Source organism: Leopardus geoffroyi, chromosome A3 (assembly GCF_018350155.1).
Source record: "Leopardus geoffroyi isolate Oge1 chromosome A3, O.geoffroyi_Oge1_pat1.0, whole genome shotgun sequence".
Taxonomy (NCBI): Eukaryota; Metazoa; Chordata; class Mammalia; order Carnivora; family Felidae; genus Leopardus; species Leopardus geoffroyi.
In genome coordinates, this window is record NC_059336.1 from 85,763,908 (window position 1) to 85,777,702 (window position 13,795).

Here is a 13,795-nt window from a genome sequence, read left to right on the forward strand (position 1 = left end):
TACAGATACGAAAGTTAGGGGACTCAGTTTCCATACTGAGAATTATTTTTCATGTTTCTCTTTCCAATATCTGAGTGTGCCTCTTAAGCAAAGCAGAAGTAGTTTTTCACCAGGTAATTGATAACTTTGCTTCTTTCTTTGATTCCTAGGGAAATGGGAGGTATATTTTAGTTCCCTTCCCTTTTTTATGTATAGATAATGATTATGGTACTTACAAGTGCCAAATTTATTAGACTTTTAAGTCTAAGTTTGTACCGAAATTGTTTTGATACTGAAATTTTGGACCAGTTTGTATTTAGTTGTATTTTTCTCATAATTTAGAGTTATTTCACTATATTCTTTTTTATTTATTAGATACACACAAATCCATGTTTTTATCAGTCTTCTGAGAAGAGCCAGCTCTTACCATTGAAGAGAAATCTATGGCGCTCGTTGAATCCTGGAGACAGTTTTTCTTTGCTGGTCGACAAATACATTTTTTGTGTTTTCTCTACACACTCTGAAACAGAAATGGAATGTACTTTAAGGTAAGAATGCCTGATGAAATTAAGTAATGGTATTTGTAATCTAATTCCTCAGCCATCCACAAATGCTTCAGTAGAAACCATATTAGGGTTAAACTATATTGGCAATATAGGAGTTACATGGTGTGTGTGTGTGTATTTCTCTAGAAAACATTTGACACTGGAAACTTAGGTCTCAATAGTGATTGCTCACATGCAGTGTGTCTTTTGGCAATGTGTTCAGAATGTATTTTCCATTTAATAGTAACTAGGATAGTTAATTTGAAACCAACTACATTTTCTTAATCTTTTCTTTTAGCTTTTGAAATTTTATTAACGAATTAACCTCTGGCTTAGACTACACTCATATAACTCCTCTTTCTTATAAAAATAACAGAAAAATGGGGTGCCTGGGTGCTCAGTTGTTTGAGCATCTGACTCTTGATTTGGTCTCAGGTCATGATCCCAGGGTTGTGGAATCGAGCCCCCCATTGGGCTCCACGCTGTACATGGAGCCTGCTTAAGATTCTCTCTCCCTCTCAGGGGGTCTGGGTGGCTCAGTCGGTTAAGCGTCTGATTCTTGATTTTGGTTCAGATCATGATCTCAAAGTTTGTGAGTTCAAGCCCGAAGTAGGGCACCATGCTGACAGCTGAGAGTGCAGGGTCTGCTTGGGATTGTTTCTCTCCCTTTTTTTCTGCTTCTCCCCCGCTTGTGCTCTCTCTCTCTCTCTCTCTCAAGCAAATAAATTTTAAAAGAAAAAAGATTCTCTCTCTCTGTCCCTCTGCCCCTCTCCCAGCTCTTTCTCTCACTCTCTCTCTAAAAAAAGAAAAAAAAAAACCCAGAAAATATAGAATGGAGAAACTGAGGAAATGAGGTATTACAATAAACATCTGATGTAAAGTTAAAATTAATGCACTCCTTTTGTTCAGGCAGTCATTAGCAGATTATTTACTGCTGTTTCAGCTTTTATAGAGTACATAAACTGGACTTATAGAAGTAAGTGGACAGAAGTATAGAGTGTGTTTTGTGATCATAGTAGTATTAAATTAAAAATCAATAACAATACAGGGGCATCTGCATGGCTCAGTTGGTTAATCTCTTGATTTCAGCTCAGGTCAGGCATGATCTCACTGTTTGTGAGTTCAAGCCCTGAGTCAGGCTTCATGCTAACAGTGTGGAGCCTGCTTGGGATTCTCTCTCTCTGTCTCTCTCTGTCCCTCCCCCACTGTCTCTCTCTTAAAATAAGTAAATAAACTTAAAAATTAAAAAAAATCAATAACAATAAAATAGAAAAAATCTCCCCAAACTTAAAATTAAAGAGCATACTTCTGAATAACTTCTATGTCTAAGAGAAATCAAAAGGAAAATTAGAAAACATTTTGGGGCACCTGGGTGGCTCAGTCAGTTAAGCATCCGACTCTTGGTTTTGGCTCAGCTCATGATCTCATGGTTCGTGAGTTTGAGCCCCGTGCTGGGCTCCTACCTGACAGTGCAGATGGACTCTGTTTGGGATTCTCTCTCTCTCTTCCTGCCCCTCCCCTGCATATGCACACACACAATCTTTCTCAAAAATAAATAAACTTAAAAAATAAAAAAAGAAAAGATTTTGAACAAATACTGAAAACAGCATAAAAATTTGTGAGGTGAAGTAGAGGGAAATTTATATTAAATGCCTGTATTAGAAGCGAAGAAAGTTATAAAACCAATGATGTGTGCTTCTCCTTTAAGAAGGTAGGCAGACAGGAGCAAATTAATGCCAAAGCAAATAGAAAAAAGGAAATAAGAGTAAGACTAGGAGTCAGTGAAATAAAAATAGACAAATAACAAAGAAAATCAACAAAACCAAAAGTTGGTTCTTTGAAAAGATTAATAAAATTGGTAAACTTAGGCTTCCCAAGAAAAAAATGAACAAAATGAAAAAATACAAATTATCAATATCAGAAATAGAATAAATGTATCACTAGTGATTTTACAGACCTTAAAAAAATAATGAAGAAATATTATTTAAAACTCTATGCCAGTGAATTTGACAGCCTAAATGAATGAATGCATTCCTGGGAAAACATAATTTACCAAAATTAATACAGAAAGATATAGAATATCTAATAAATTTTATATGTATTAAAGAAATTGAATTTACAATTTAAGAATTTGCCACAAGGACCTTCACTAGTGAGTTCTATGAACTTTCAAGAAAGTAATACCAATACTATACTCTTCTCCCCCAAATAGAAGAGGGTATACATTCTCACTCATTTTGGGAAGCTTTCATAATCCTGATACCAAAATCAGACAATAACATTACAAGAAAACTAGACCAATATTCCTCATAAGAATATAGAGAAGTCAAATCCAGCAATTTGTAGAAAGGGTAACATATCATAACCAAGCGGAATTTGAAGACCACAAGGTGGATTTATCATATAAAAATCAATGCATTTCACTGCGGCAGATTGAAGAATTGTCATTTCAATTGATGCTTAAAAATAGCTTTGACAAAATTCAACACCTGTTCATGATTAAAAAAAAAAAAAACAGAAAAAGAAGGAAACTTCTTTGTATAAAAAAAATTGTCTTTATTTACAGATGACATGATTGTGGATTTAGAAAATGCTGAGGTATCTACTCTAAGAAGCGAAACAGTACCTGCTGTATGATTACATTTATATTATGTTCTATAATAAACTAAACTATGATGGTAGTGGTTATTTCCAGAGGCACAGGCAAACTTTTTGGTGATGAACATATTCTGTGTCTCAATAAGAGTTTAGGTTACATGGATGTATGCATTTGTCAAAAATGACCAAATTGTGCACTTCAGATCTGTGCATTTCAGTAAATATAAATTACATCTACAATTCTTAAACTAGTGAATGAAAAGAAATTATGTGAGGAAATGTTTTTTGATTTGTTAAATTCAGTAACCTTTGCTTGCCACTTTACATATCTTCCTATTCTTTTTCTCTTATCACACATGTAGAAAGAACATTATTTTTAACCAGCTGTTGACCAGAGAAATATAAAGAACTAATTTTTTTGTTACAATAAATTTCCACAGTAGAATTATATTCTTTTTAAAATAATTTATTTTTATTTATTTTTATTTTAGAGAGAGTGCAAGGAGGGAGAGGGGCAGAGAAAGAGAGAGAGAGAAAGAGAGAGAGAGAATCTTAAGCAGACTCCATGCTCAGCACAGAGCTTGATGTGGGGTTCCATTTCACTACCCTGGGATGATGACCTGAGCCAAAATCAAGAGTCAGACACTCAGCCAACTGAGCCACTCAAATGCCCCTATATACTTTTTTTAAAAATCTGGAAAATATTGCACATGTGTGTAAAACAAAATACAGCCATTGCCTCATACTTAAAGTATTATATGTCAACTTTAATTTTATATATATATATCCATTCAAACAGGTTTGTCCCCTTAACGTGAAAGACCAGTGCTGTAACTCAGATAAATCAGATTGTGGGAAGAGTAAATTTTGAATGTTTGTTGTGGGGCGCCTGGGTGGCTCAGTTGGTTAAGCGTTCGACTTCGGCTTGGGTCATGATCTCACAGTTCGTAGATTTGAACCCCACATCTGGGCTCTGTGCTGACAGCTCGGAGCCCGAAGCCTGCTTCAGATTCTGTGTCTCCCTGTCTCTCTGCCCTTCCTGCACTCGTGCTCACTCGCGCTCTCTCTTTCTCTCAAAAATAAACAAGCATTAAAAACAAATAAAAAAAAACTTTGAATGTTTGTAGTATTGATAAAAGTTAAGAATACAACCCACTTTAGCAGCACTGTACTTTTTGTAGGCTATTTATTATGAGTAGTAGTATCTGGTGTACTGTTGGTATCAAGCCATGTGTTGAAAGAGGTAATAAGTACTTTGTGTATGCTTTGGTAATCGTGTGCCTAGGTTAGGGTAACCAAATTAATTGTGTTATTTTATATTTGAAAATTAAATGTTCTGCTTTTAGCTTACTGGTGCAAAATTTCTTTCAGGGTGTTGATTTCACTTGTAGCTTTTTCCAGTTTATGATTTAGAGTTTTCAGGTACTTCCATAATACATTGGATTTCTGATGTGTAATCGTCATTTTTAGTGCTTTTTATGTTTACAATTCGTATATGATTTCTTTTTTTATTTTAGGGAGAGAGGGTGGGAGAGGGCGGGGAGGGACAGAGGGGGAGAGAGAATCTTAAGCAGGCTCCACACTCCGTGCAGAGCGTGACACAGGGCTCCATCCCACAATGCTGGGATCATGAATCAAGAATTGGATGCTCAACCAACTGAGCCACCCAGGTGCCCCTATGGTTTTTAAAACTTATTTCTAAATCCAGCTCATTTATGTTAGTAGCATATTTTATATTAAAGATGAAAAATACATGGTTTATATTTAACTCTAATTTGGAGTTTATTTTTAAGATTTAAGAATAACTTAATTGCTAAAACAGGCTTTAAAAAGAAGAATAGGGGCACCTGGGTGACTCAGTTGATTGAGCATCCAACTTCAGCTCAGGTCATGATCTCACAGCTTGTGAGTTCAAGCCCCGCATCAGGCTCTGTGCTGACAGCTCAGAGCCTGGAGCTTGCTTCAGATTCCGTGACTCCCTCTCTCTCTGCCCCTCCCCCATTCATGCTCTCAAAAATAAGCATTAAAAAAATAATAATAAAGAAAAAAAAAGAAGAATAGAGCTTTTTGTGCTACCCAAGGAGGGGTTCATACAGCGTTGTTCTGCAAGAATGCCCTTTGGGGTCCCCAGCATCCCCCAAAGCCACCGGAACAAGCTTCCTGCTGGAGTGGGGGATTCCTGTCATTATTTAAAGGGAAGCTTTCACAATATCTGGAGCCCTTGATGCCCTACAAATGAAGAAGAAGGATATTCTCAAATTCCCTGTAGCAGGATCCACTTTGGTGGCACCAATCTTGACTTCCAGATGGAACAGTGTATTTACAAAAGGGAAAGTGATGGTATCTGCATCATAAATCTGAAGAGAACCTAGGAGAAGCTTCTGCTGGCGGCTTGTGCCATTGTTGCCATTGAAAACCTGGCTGATATGTCATATCATCCAGGAATACTGCCCAGTGAGCTGTGCTGAAGTTTGCTGCTGTTGCTGGAGCCACTCCTGTTGTGGCTGTTTCACTCCTGTCTTCCTAACCAGACCCAGGCAGCCTTCTGGGAGCTGAGACTTCTGGTGTTTACTGATCCCAAGGCTGACCACCAGCCTTTCACAGAGGGGTCTTAAGTTAACCCGCTTACTGTTGCTGTGTGCAAGACAGACTCTCCTCTGCACTATGTTGACATTGCCATCTCTTGAAACAACAAGGGAGCTCACTCAGTGGGTCAGATGTGGGGGACGGGAAGTTCTGTGCATGCCTGGAACCATTTCCCATGAACAGCATTGGGAGGTTATGCCTGATCTGTACTTCTACAGAGATCCTGAAGAGATTGAAAAGGAAGAGCAGGCCACTGCTGAAAAGGCTATGACCAAGGAGGAATTTCGGGGTGAATGGACTGCTTCAGCTCCTAAGTTCACTGCCACTCAATCTGAAGTTGCAGACTGGTCTAAAGGTATGCAAGTGCCTATTCAGCAGTTCCGTACTGAAGACTGGGCCATTCAGCCCTCCACTGAAGACTAGTCTGCCGCTCCCACTGCTCAGGTGACTCAATGGGTAGGAACAACCACCAAGTGGTCTTAAGCTACTCTTCCACAAAGGCAAACAAAATGGAAATAAGGTTAATGGAAAATAAACAGTTCCTAAAAGTTGGAAGAAAAAAAGTTGGAGGATTCACACTTCCCAATTTCAAAACCTACTACAAAGTTACAGTAATGAAGACAGTATGATAGTAGCTTGAAAAAACACATGTAGATCAGTGAAATAGAATTGAGGGTCCAGAAATAAGTCCTTATATTATGGCCAACTGATTTTTGACAAGATTGTTAAGACAATTAAATGGGGAAAAGAATAGTCTTCTCAACAAATGGTGTTGGGACAACTGGATATCCACATGCAAAAGAATGAGGTTAGACTCCTACCTCACACCAAATAAAAATGGACTTAAAATGGATCAGAGACCTAAATATTAGAGCTAAAATTATGAAATCCTTAGGAAAAAACACAGGTGTAAATCTTTGTGACTTTGGATTAGGCAGTGATTTCTTAGATACAACACCAAAAGCACAAGCAAAGCAAATGTAGATCAACTGCACTTCATCACAATTAAAAGCTTCCTATCTTCTAAGACACCATTAAGATTGTAGAAAGGCAACTCACAGAATGAGAGAAAATATTTGCTAATCATATGTCGGATAAGGAATTTATATCCAGAATATATAAAGAACTCTTGCAATTCAACAATAAAAAGGCAAATAAACAAATTAAAAAATACATAAAGGATTAGTAGACATTTCTCCAAAGAAAATATCCAAATGGCCAATATCCAAACTCATGGAAAGATATTCAACATGATTGGTCATTAGGGTAATGCAAATCAAAATCATAATGAGGTATTACTTCACGTCCACTAGGATGACTATACTTAAAAAGATAATAACAAGTGTGGGCAAGGATGTAGAGAAATTGAAACGCCAATGCACTGCTTGTGGGTTTGTAAAATGGATACAGCCTCTTTGGAACATATTCTGACAGTTCCTCAAAATTTTAAATATATAATTACATGTGGTCCAGCAATTCCACTCTGTCCATGCGTGGGACAGAAAACATCTGTCTACACAAAAACTTGTATAGTTCCACTTACATGAAATGTGCAGAAAATGTAGATTCATGGAGACAGAAGGTAGTCTAGTGGTTGCCAGGGGCTGGAGGGAAAGGGAATGGGAGGTGACTACTCATACACACAGGATTTCTTTATGAGGTGATGAATATGTTCCAAAATTAGATACTAATGATGGCTGCATTACAGATTAACTTTGTAAATATCCTAAAAACCACTAAATTTTATGTATGCTTTAACAGGATGAATTTTATTGTTATGTGAATTATGTCTCAATAAAGCTATTTAAAAAGATAACTCAGTTACCTTTATTATACTGTATTTAGATAAGTTTCCAAGTTTTAATTTTTGCATGTAGCAAACTCTGGTAACACTGCATTATAAATCCTGTGATAGTTGATTGCTTGTAGAAGTCTTTGAAGATAAAATAAAAATACAGTTATATCACAGTGACAGTGTTTGATATTTAAATAAAAGTGTAATAAAATAATTTGTACTTTGACCTATTTGGAACTAAATGTTAATTACAATTTTGTTCTGGGATTGGATTTTTTTGTTGTCACATTTATTCTTGGTAAATATTAAGAAAAAATTATCTGTGATCCATAGGGTGTGTTTATGTTAGTCTTGAATTTATGCCACAATAGAAAATAAATGAAATGGAATGGATATTGTTGCTTAATTTCTTTCTTTCTTTTTTTTCCCCCCTCACTGTTTAAGTCTGTATAGCAGTTGGTCTCATGGAGTAGAACACTGGAATAGGTTAGACTTTCTTGCTATAGCAAGCTCAAATTGCATCAGACAACTTCAATCATCTGACACAGAGTGTCACAACTATAAATTGTGAAAAGCTATTGCGCTAGTGAATTTTTCTTAATATTTTTCAGATTAAATATGAAGAAAATTTGGGGAAAAATCATTGTTGGAAGCACACCTGTGTCCTCTGAGTAAAGTGGATCTGGATATTAGAAGGGGAGTGAGGTATCATAGATGGGATAATCATACATTTTCAGTCTTTATCTCCAGCATCTGGCACAGTACCTGACACACCATAGGTGTTTTAAAAATATTGATTGAAAAGGCACAGCGTAGGGAATACAGTCAATGATATTATAATAGCATTGTATGGTGACAGACAGATGGTAGCTACACTTGGGATGAGCATAGCAATTTGGAAAAGTTGAATCGCTATGTTGTACATCTGAAACTAATGTAACATTGTGTGTCAACTATAGTCAAAAGAATTTAAACAATATTTATTGAATGAACAAACACTGTCATGTTGCACAGTGATTTAGTCTAAGTTTTTCTCTTTTGGCTGATTTCTGCCATTGAAATTCAAGTCTGCCGTTGAAAGAGATTATTCCCGTATAAGAAATACTCGAACAAAACAAACCATGAACTGTTATCTTCTCAGCTAGACACATTTCTGAAATCTTCTATCTTCTGTTTTTATACACAGTGAAATCCATCCCTTTTAAATGCATAATTCAGTGTACTCTGATAAATGTATGTGGTTATGGAAGTTCTACCACAGTGAGTGAGATAGAGAACATTTCCATTTCCCCAGAAAGCGCCCTCATGCCACTCTGTAGTCATTCCCCTCACCCCATGCTGGGCCTGGGCATCCAGATCTGACTTCTGTCCCTGTAGCTTTACCTCTTCAGAATGTCATATGAATGGAGTTATATGATACGTAGCCTTTTGTGTCAGCTTCTTTGACTTAGCAAAATGCCTTTGAGATTCATCCATGTTGTTGTATATCAGTTTTCCTTTTTATTTCTGAGTAGTATTTCCATCTATACTTTCAAATTTTCAAAAAAGTACGTTTGTTGGATTGTCTCTAAGCATATTTAATGAATAAATGACCCATCAGCTTTGGATGATCTTCGTGCACTTTGCAGCAAGCGTGAGGTAGTTGGTTCTGCTAAGTATGTTCCACATATGACTGTAGATGCTCCTGTGTCAGAACATTTAGCTTCCAGTTGGACTGCAGGTTTGGGGAGATTTTATAAGTGGCTGTCCTGTCCAGAACTCCAGTAGTAGCCATGTGTGAACATGACATTAGGATTTTATTTATTTTTTTCTCCAAAGCCAAACTAGCTTAGCTGAAATTTTTGCAGTTTGCATTTTCTCTTTGGATGCTGGGTGCTGATCTTAACTTTTATGGGCTATCTGACAAATACTAAGTAAATAGCTCTTAAGCTTTAAGAGAGATGGCCACTACCCATCTTCATAAATAGCTGTGCTACTAGGCCCATGATTCAGAAAGATAAATGCATTTTATGCTGATACAGTGGGCAGAAGATGAAGAACATATTTTCATCTATATATTTTATTCTAGTATACTATGGTCTGCTTTTTTGTCTTGCTAAGGCCAAGAAAAGGAACACAATTCATTAGTCAGATGTCCTTGGGAGAATCACATTTATAATGACGTGGTATAATAGAAGTGTTTTAAATGATTTTTATTTTATTTTTATAGAAATAGTCAGATGCTTGATGAAGATAATATTCTAAATGAAACACCAAAATCATCCTCGGTTAATTCGCCTGATGAGACAACTGGTAACCCACAGCTGGAAAGAAGCACAGAAATAGCTAAGACCCAAACTGCCACTGCAAATAGTGAGGTGAGAAATTTAAGACCCCGTCCATTTGTAACATATTCCTTACTTCAAGAAGAGAAAAGACACCTGAAATTAGCCATATCATGACAATATTACTGGCATTGCCATTTTTAGGTTAAGCTAAATAGAATAGCTCAGAATAGAGTTTAGTCTAACACATCAACTAATAGAGATAATGAATTTCTTTCTTTGTGAAATTTGACTAATTCAGTCCACGGTTGCAGATAGGTTTTTTTTAATGGTAGTTTTCTGCAAAGTAAATAATCTTACAGTTTCACTAAGGCTGAATGATTATTTTTAGTAACTAATATATAGATGCCTTTTTAGTGTTTCCTAGGTGAAGGTAGAGACATCAGTAAGCAACAGTCTAACCCTGCCCAGAGGAGAAGAATCCTGCCAGCATGGATGTTAACAGACAATCGAAGTGACCAAGACCTTTCAGCACCAGCCAGCAGTGGGGGTAGGTTTTGTTTAGAAAACAGTAAGCAGCATTTGGAACTTTTTCTGAACTCATGGAGATAGGCTAGTGGTTATGTTAGCGTATAACTTAGCCTAACGTTTTTAGACGCGTACGTGAAGTCTAATTTAAAACATAAATTATTATTTTATGCCATTTATCATATCTATCATATACCATCCTGCTCATTACCATTTGATTTAACAAGTGCTATTTATCTTATGTGCTAGACTTATGTTAATATAGATTTTCAAACATACCTGTTGTTGTTGTGTCAACCATGACAGGACATAAAAGGCCAGTACAGTAAGAGCTTTCTAAATTAATTTAATTAAATAAAAAACTGCCGAGCACACAATATTATGAGCAGGAAAATTCAAAGAAGAGGGCACCTCTGCCCTGGCACAGCTCACTGTCATGGCAGATACCACAATGATTTATGTCACCTGCTGGGCATTTCCATTGAATCAAGATGATTAAAACTAGATCTAGTAGGATTAGAGTGACTTCATGGGAAAAGTAGGTTATATATTATGTATTGTGGGAGATGTGATCTGGAGAATTTTCATATCTAAACCTAAGATTTCCTGGTAAGAGTTTTATAGTGGTTTTCAATCTCCAAGACCCATCATTACATACGTAATATGTTTTTATCAGTAACATTTCTCATTAAGCGTGGTAATTCCTCAGTTGGCAGGAAGGAAATGGGGAGTGGGGAATGGTACTGGAGAGGGGGAAGGTACTTTCTCTCAGTAGAACAATTTCTCTAATATAGAAAGAATGACTTTACTTGACCAAAATTTGGACCGATGTGAACTGCCTCCCTGCAAGCAAGTCCTTTTCTTTCAGAGTTGTTTTGCATGGTACCTGCTTTTGTGCTGCCACTATTATATTGCCTTTAATAGTCCAAAATATATTTGGCTGCAAATTAAAAATAGCTATTAACTTTCACTAGCTAGATGTACCATGTAAAATCTGAAGCACCTTTCTGAGTACTTCACCTTAAACGTGCAAAGGAAAACAATTTGACATTGATTTGGATAGGAATATTATATAATACACAGTGTTCTTAAAATGCTAAAGCTTCAAAATAAGATAGAAAAGTGTTTGGATTCTGACATGAATTCTTTCTTGTAAACAGACTTTGGGGGTAGTTGTAAGAACAAAGTTAGGTTACTTGTTTTCCTTCAGAGACACGAAGATTTAGAAGTACCTGTAGGACAGTTTAGTACTTGAATCCAGCTAATTAAAAATCAAAATAATTTGACTTTCTCTGCTGTGTAGTTTATAATTATCATTATTGTTGTTGTTTTATTTGTTTAAGTAATAAATCGTCCAGGTCAATGTATCAATGCTAGAGATTTAAAAAAATCAATTTCTAGGATGCATTTTGGACTCATTTAGATGTCGGTTACTTAAGTCTTTTGCAGGTTTAGTACTATACTTTGTTCATTCATATCTCTTTAGATGGTCTGATTAACATGATGTTTTAGAGCCTTTTGTGTCATTAGGTACAGAACAGATGATGTAAACTGATGTTAAATGACTTCTCCAAGATCACGTAATGAATCCCAGAGCCGTAATTGAGACCTAGCTCTGGCTGAGAGCTTTAAAGCCCATGCTCTGAGCAGTGTCACTATACTGCCCCACAAATTTACCCTCCCTATGTTCTGGTGTTTTTATTCTTTTCTTTTTTAATATGCTCTTGCATCCTCTCCTAGATCTTTTCTCAGTTTAACTCTTGGTTTAATCCTTAAATGTACCTGAATGTTTGCTGTGTTCAGGCTGTCCTTTTGTTTTTTGGCCAGAATAGTTCTAGATTATTTTCTGGGTCCCCAGATATTAGCCCTTGGAAATTATCATGAGTTTCTCAGGCCTGGGCTAAAATTTTCTCTGTGTCCCTTGGTGATTGGCAAGTGAATAGATTTGGGCATGGCTGTCAGAGCCTGCCCTCTCCTGACTGCCAGTCATCTCTGTTCCCTCAGCCTTCTAGGCTCTAGGAGTAGTCACAATTCCTGGGCTAGGGTATTCTTGCTAGATTGAAAAAGGAGCTTTTATAGTTTCACTGGTGTCTGCTACTCTGCAGTACCCTTCTTCTCCCGTCTTCTAACCCTCCAACATGGAGTCACGAAAGGTGGCACATGCTGAAAAAGATTGAAGTAGTCCCCAAATCATCTGGTTTGCATTTAATTTTGTACTCTGAATATTTTCCACATGACTGCTCAATGCAGACTGTAAATGCTGAACTGACATTCTATTAATTCGACTATAGTTTAAAATTTACTTAAAGTGCTAGTTATTCTGTTTACTTTATTTCCAACAGCCCTGCTAAATTATCTAATTAACTCTAGTAGTTTTGTAAGTCTCTCAGATTATCTAGCTGTATAGTCATATCTGCAAAATTATGACAGTTCTGGCTCTTCTGCTCTACTGCCTTTAAAAAATTTTTAGTTAATGAACTAGACCCTATAAATTTTGAATAAAGTGGATAAAATTGGCATCTCTATCTTATTCCCGATTTTAATAGGAATTCTATTAGTGTATCAGCTTTAAAATGATTGGAATTCAGTTCTGATACTCTGTCATTTTTAGGATGTTTTATTTCTTTATTTTTCTTTCAGGAATAACTGTTGAATTCTTTGACAAATTTTTTGGTATGGAAATAGTCCTGTCAAGGCGTGGGTGGGGACAGAGAAAGGGGAGGGCATAGGTGAGCAGTGGGGTCAGGGCAGGGCTATAAACAAAAAAGAAAAAACAAAAAGAAATAGTCCTGCATTTTCTTGTGTCAGTGTAGTTAGTGATGTTGGTAGATTTCCTAATGTGCCATGCTTGGTTTCCTAGAATAAGTTTAATTTATCATGATGGCTTATTATTTTTAAGTTGTGTTAGGTTAGAGTTGCTTAGTTTAGGACATTTGTATCTATATTCCTAAGTGTGATTAGTATTTTTCTCCTTGTGTGCCATCTATGTCACTATGTTGAGCTATGTCAGTGTTGTACAAAATGAATTAGGAGATTTTTCCATGTATGCTCAAGGACAGTTTGAATAACAGAAATACCTCTTCCTTTAGAGAACCTTTTTACATCACAATCTGGGTCTGGTTTCTATTTTAAGTAGTTGATAATCCCAGAGTAGGAATAGATAGATAAGTTAGACCAGTAAAAAATGAACAGAACACTGAGAAACAGACCAAAATAACATACAGTTACTATATTCAAAATTATTAGATCAAATTCCTCGGGAAATGATGCATTGTTATTATAAATAATGTTGGGAAAATTAGCTTTCTATTTGGAAGACAACAATATTAGAGCACTACCTCATACCATGTTCTTAAATAAATTTTTATTGAGTTAATAACCTTAATGTAAAAATTAACTATTAAGGCATTTGAAGAATATATGGGGACAATATTTTTATTACTTCTGGGGAGCTTTCTTTTTTTTTTTTTTTTTAATTTTTTTTTTTTCAACGTTTATTT

At 36.1% G+C, this 13,795-nt stretch overlaps 1 protein-coding gene and 1 non-coding gene across 3 annotated transcripts in view; one reads left to right on the forward strand and one right to left on the reverse strand.

The window, feature by feature from the left end:
* APLF (aprataxin and PNKP like factor) overlaps positions 1-13,795 on the forward strand; it is an 85,026-nt gene that overhangs the window by 25,705 nt on the left and 45,526 nt on the right. For both annotated transcript variants that reach the window (XM_045446293.1, XM_045446294.1), the window contains exons 3-5: positions 355-527; positions 9,713-9,860; positions 10,185-10,317. In XM_045446293.1, the coding sequence (XP_045302249.1) occupies positions 355-527; positions 9,713-9,860; positions 10,185-10,317 (454 nt within the window). The remainder of the gene's footprint in view (positions 1-354; positions 528-9,712; positions 9,861-10,184; positions 10,318-13,795) is intronic.
* Positions 7,938-8,061, reverse strand: LOC123581774. Its single transcript, XR_006704004.1, has one exon. It is a non-coding gene; the product is annotated as a small nucleolar RNA SNORA28 (small nucleolar RNA).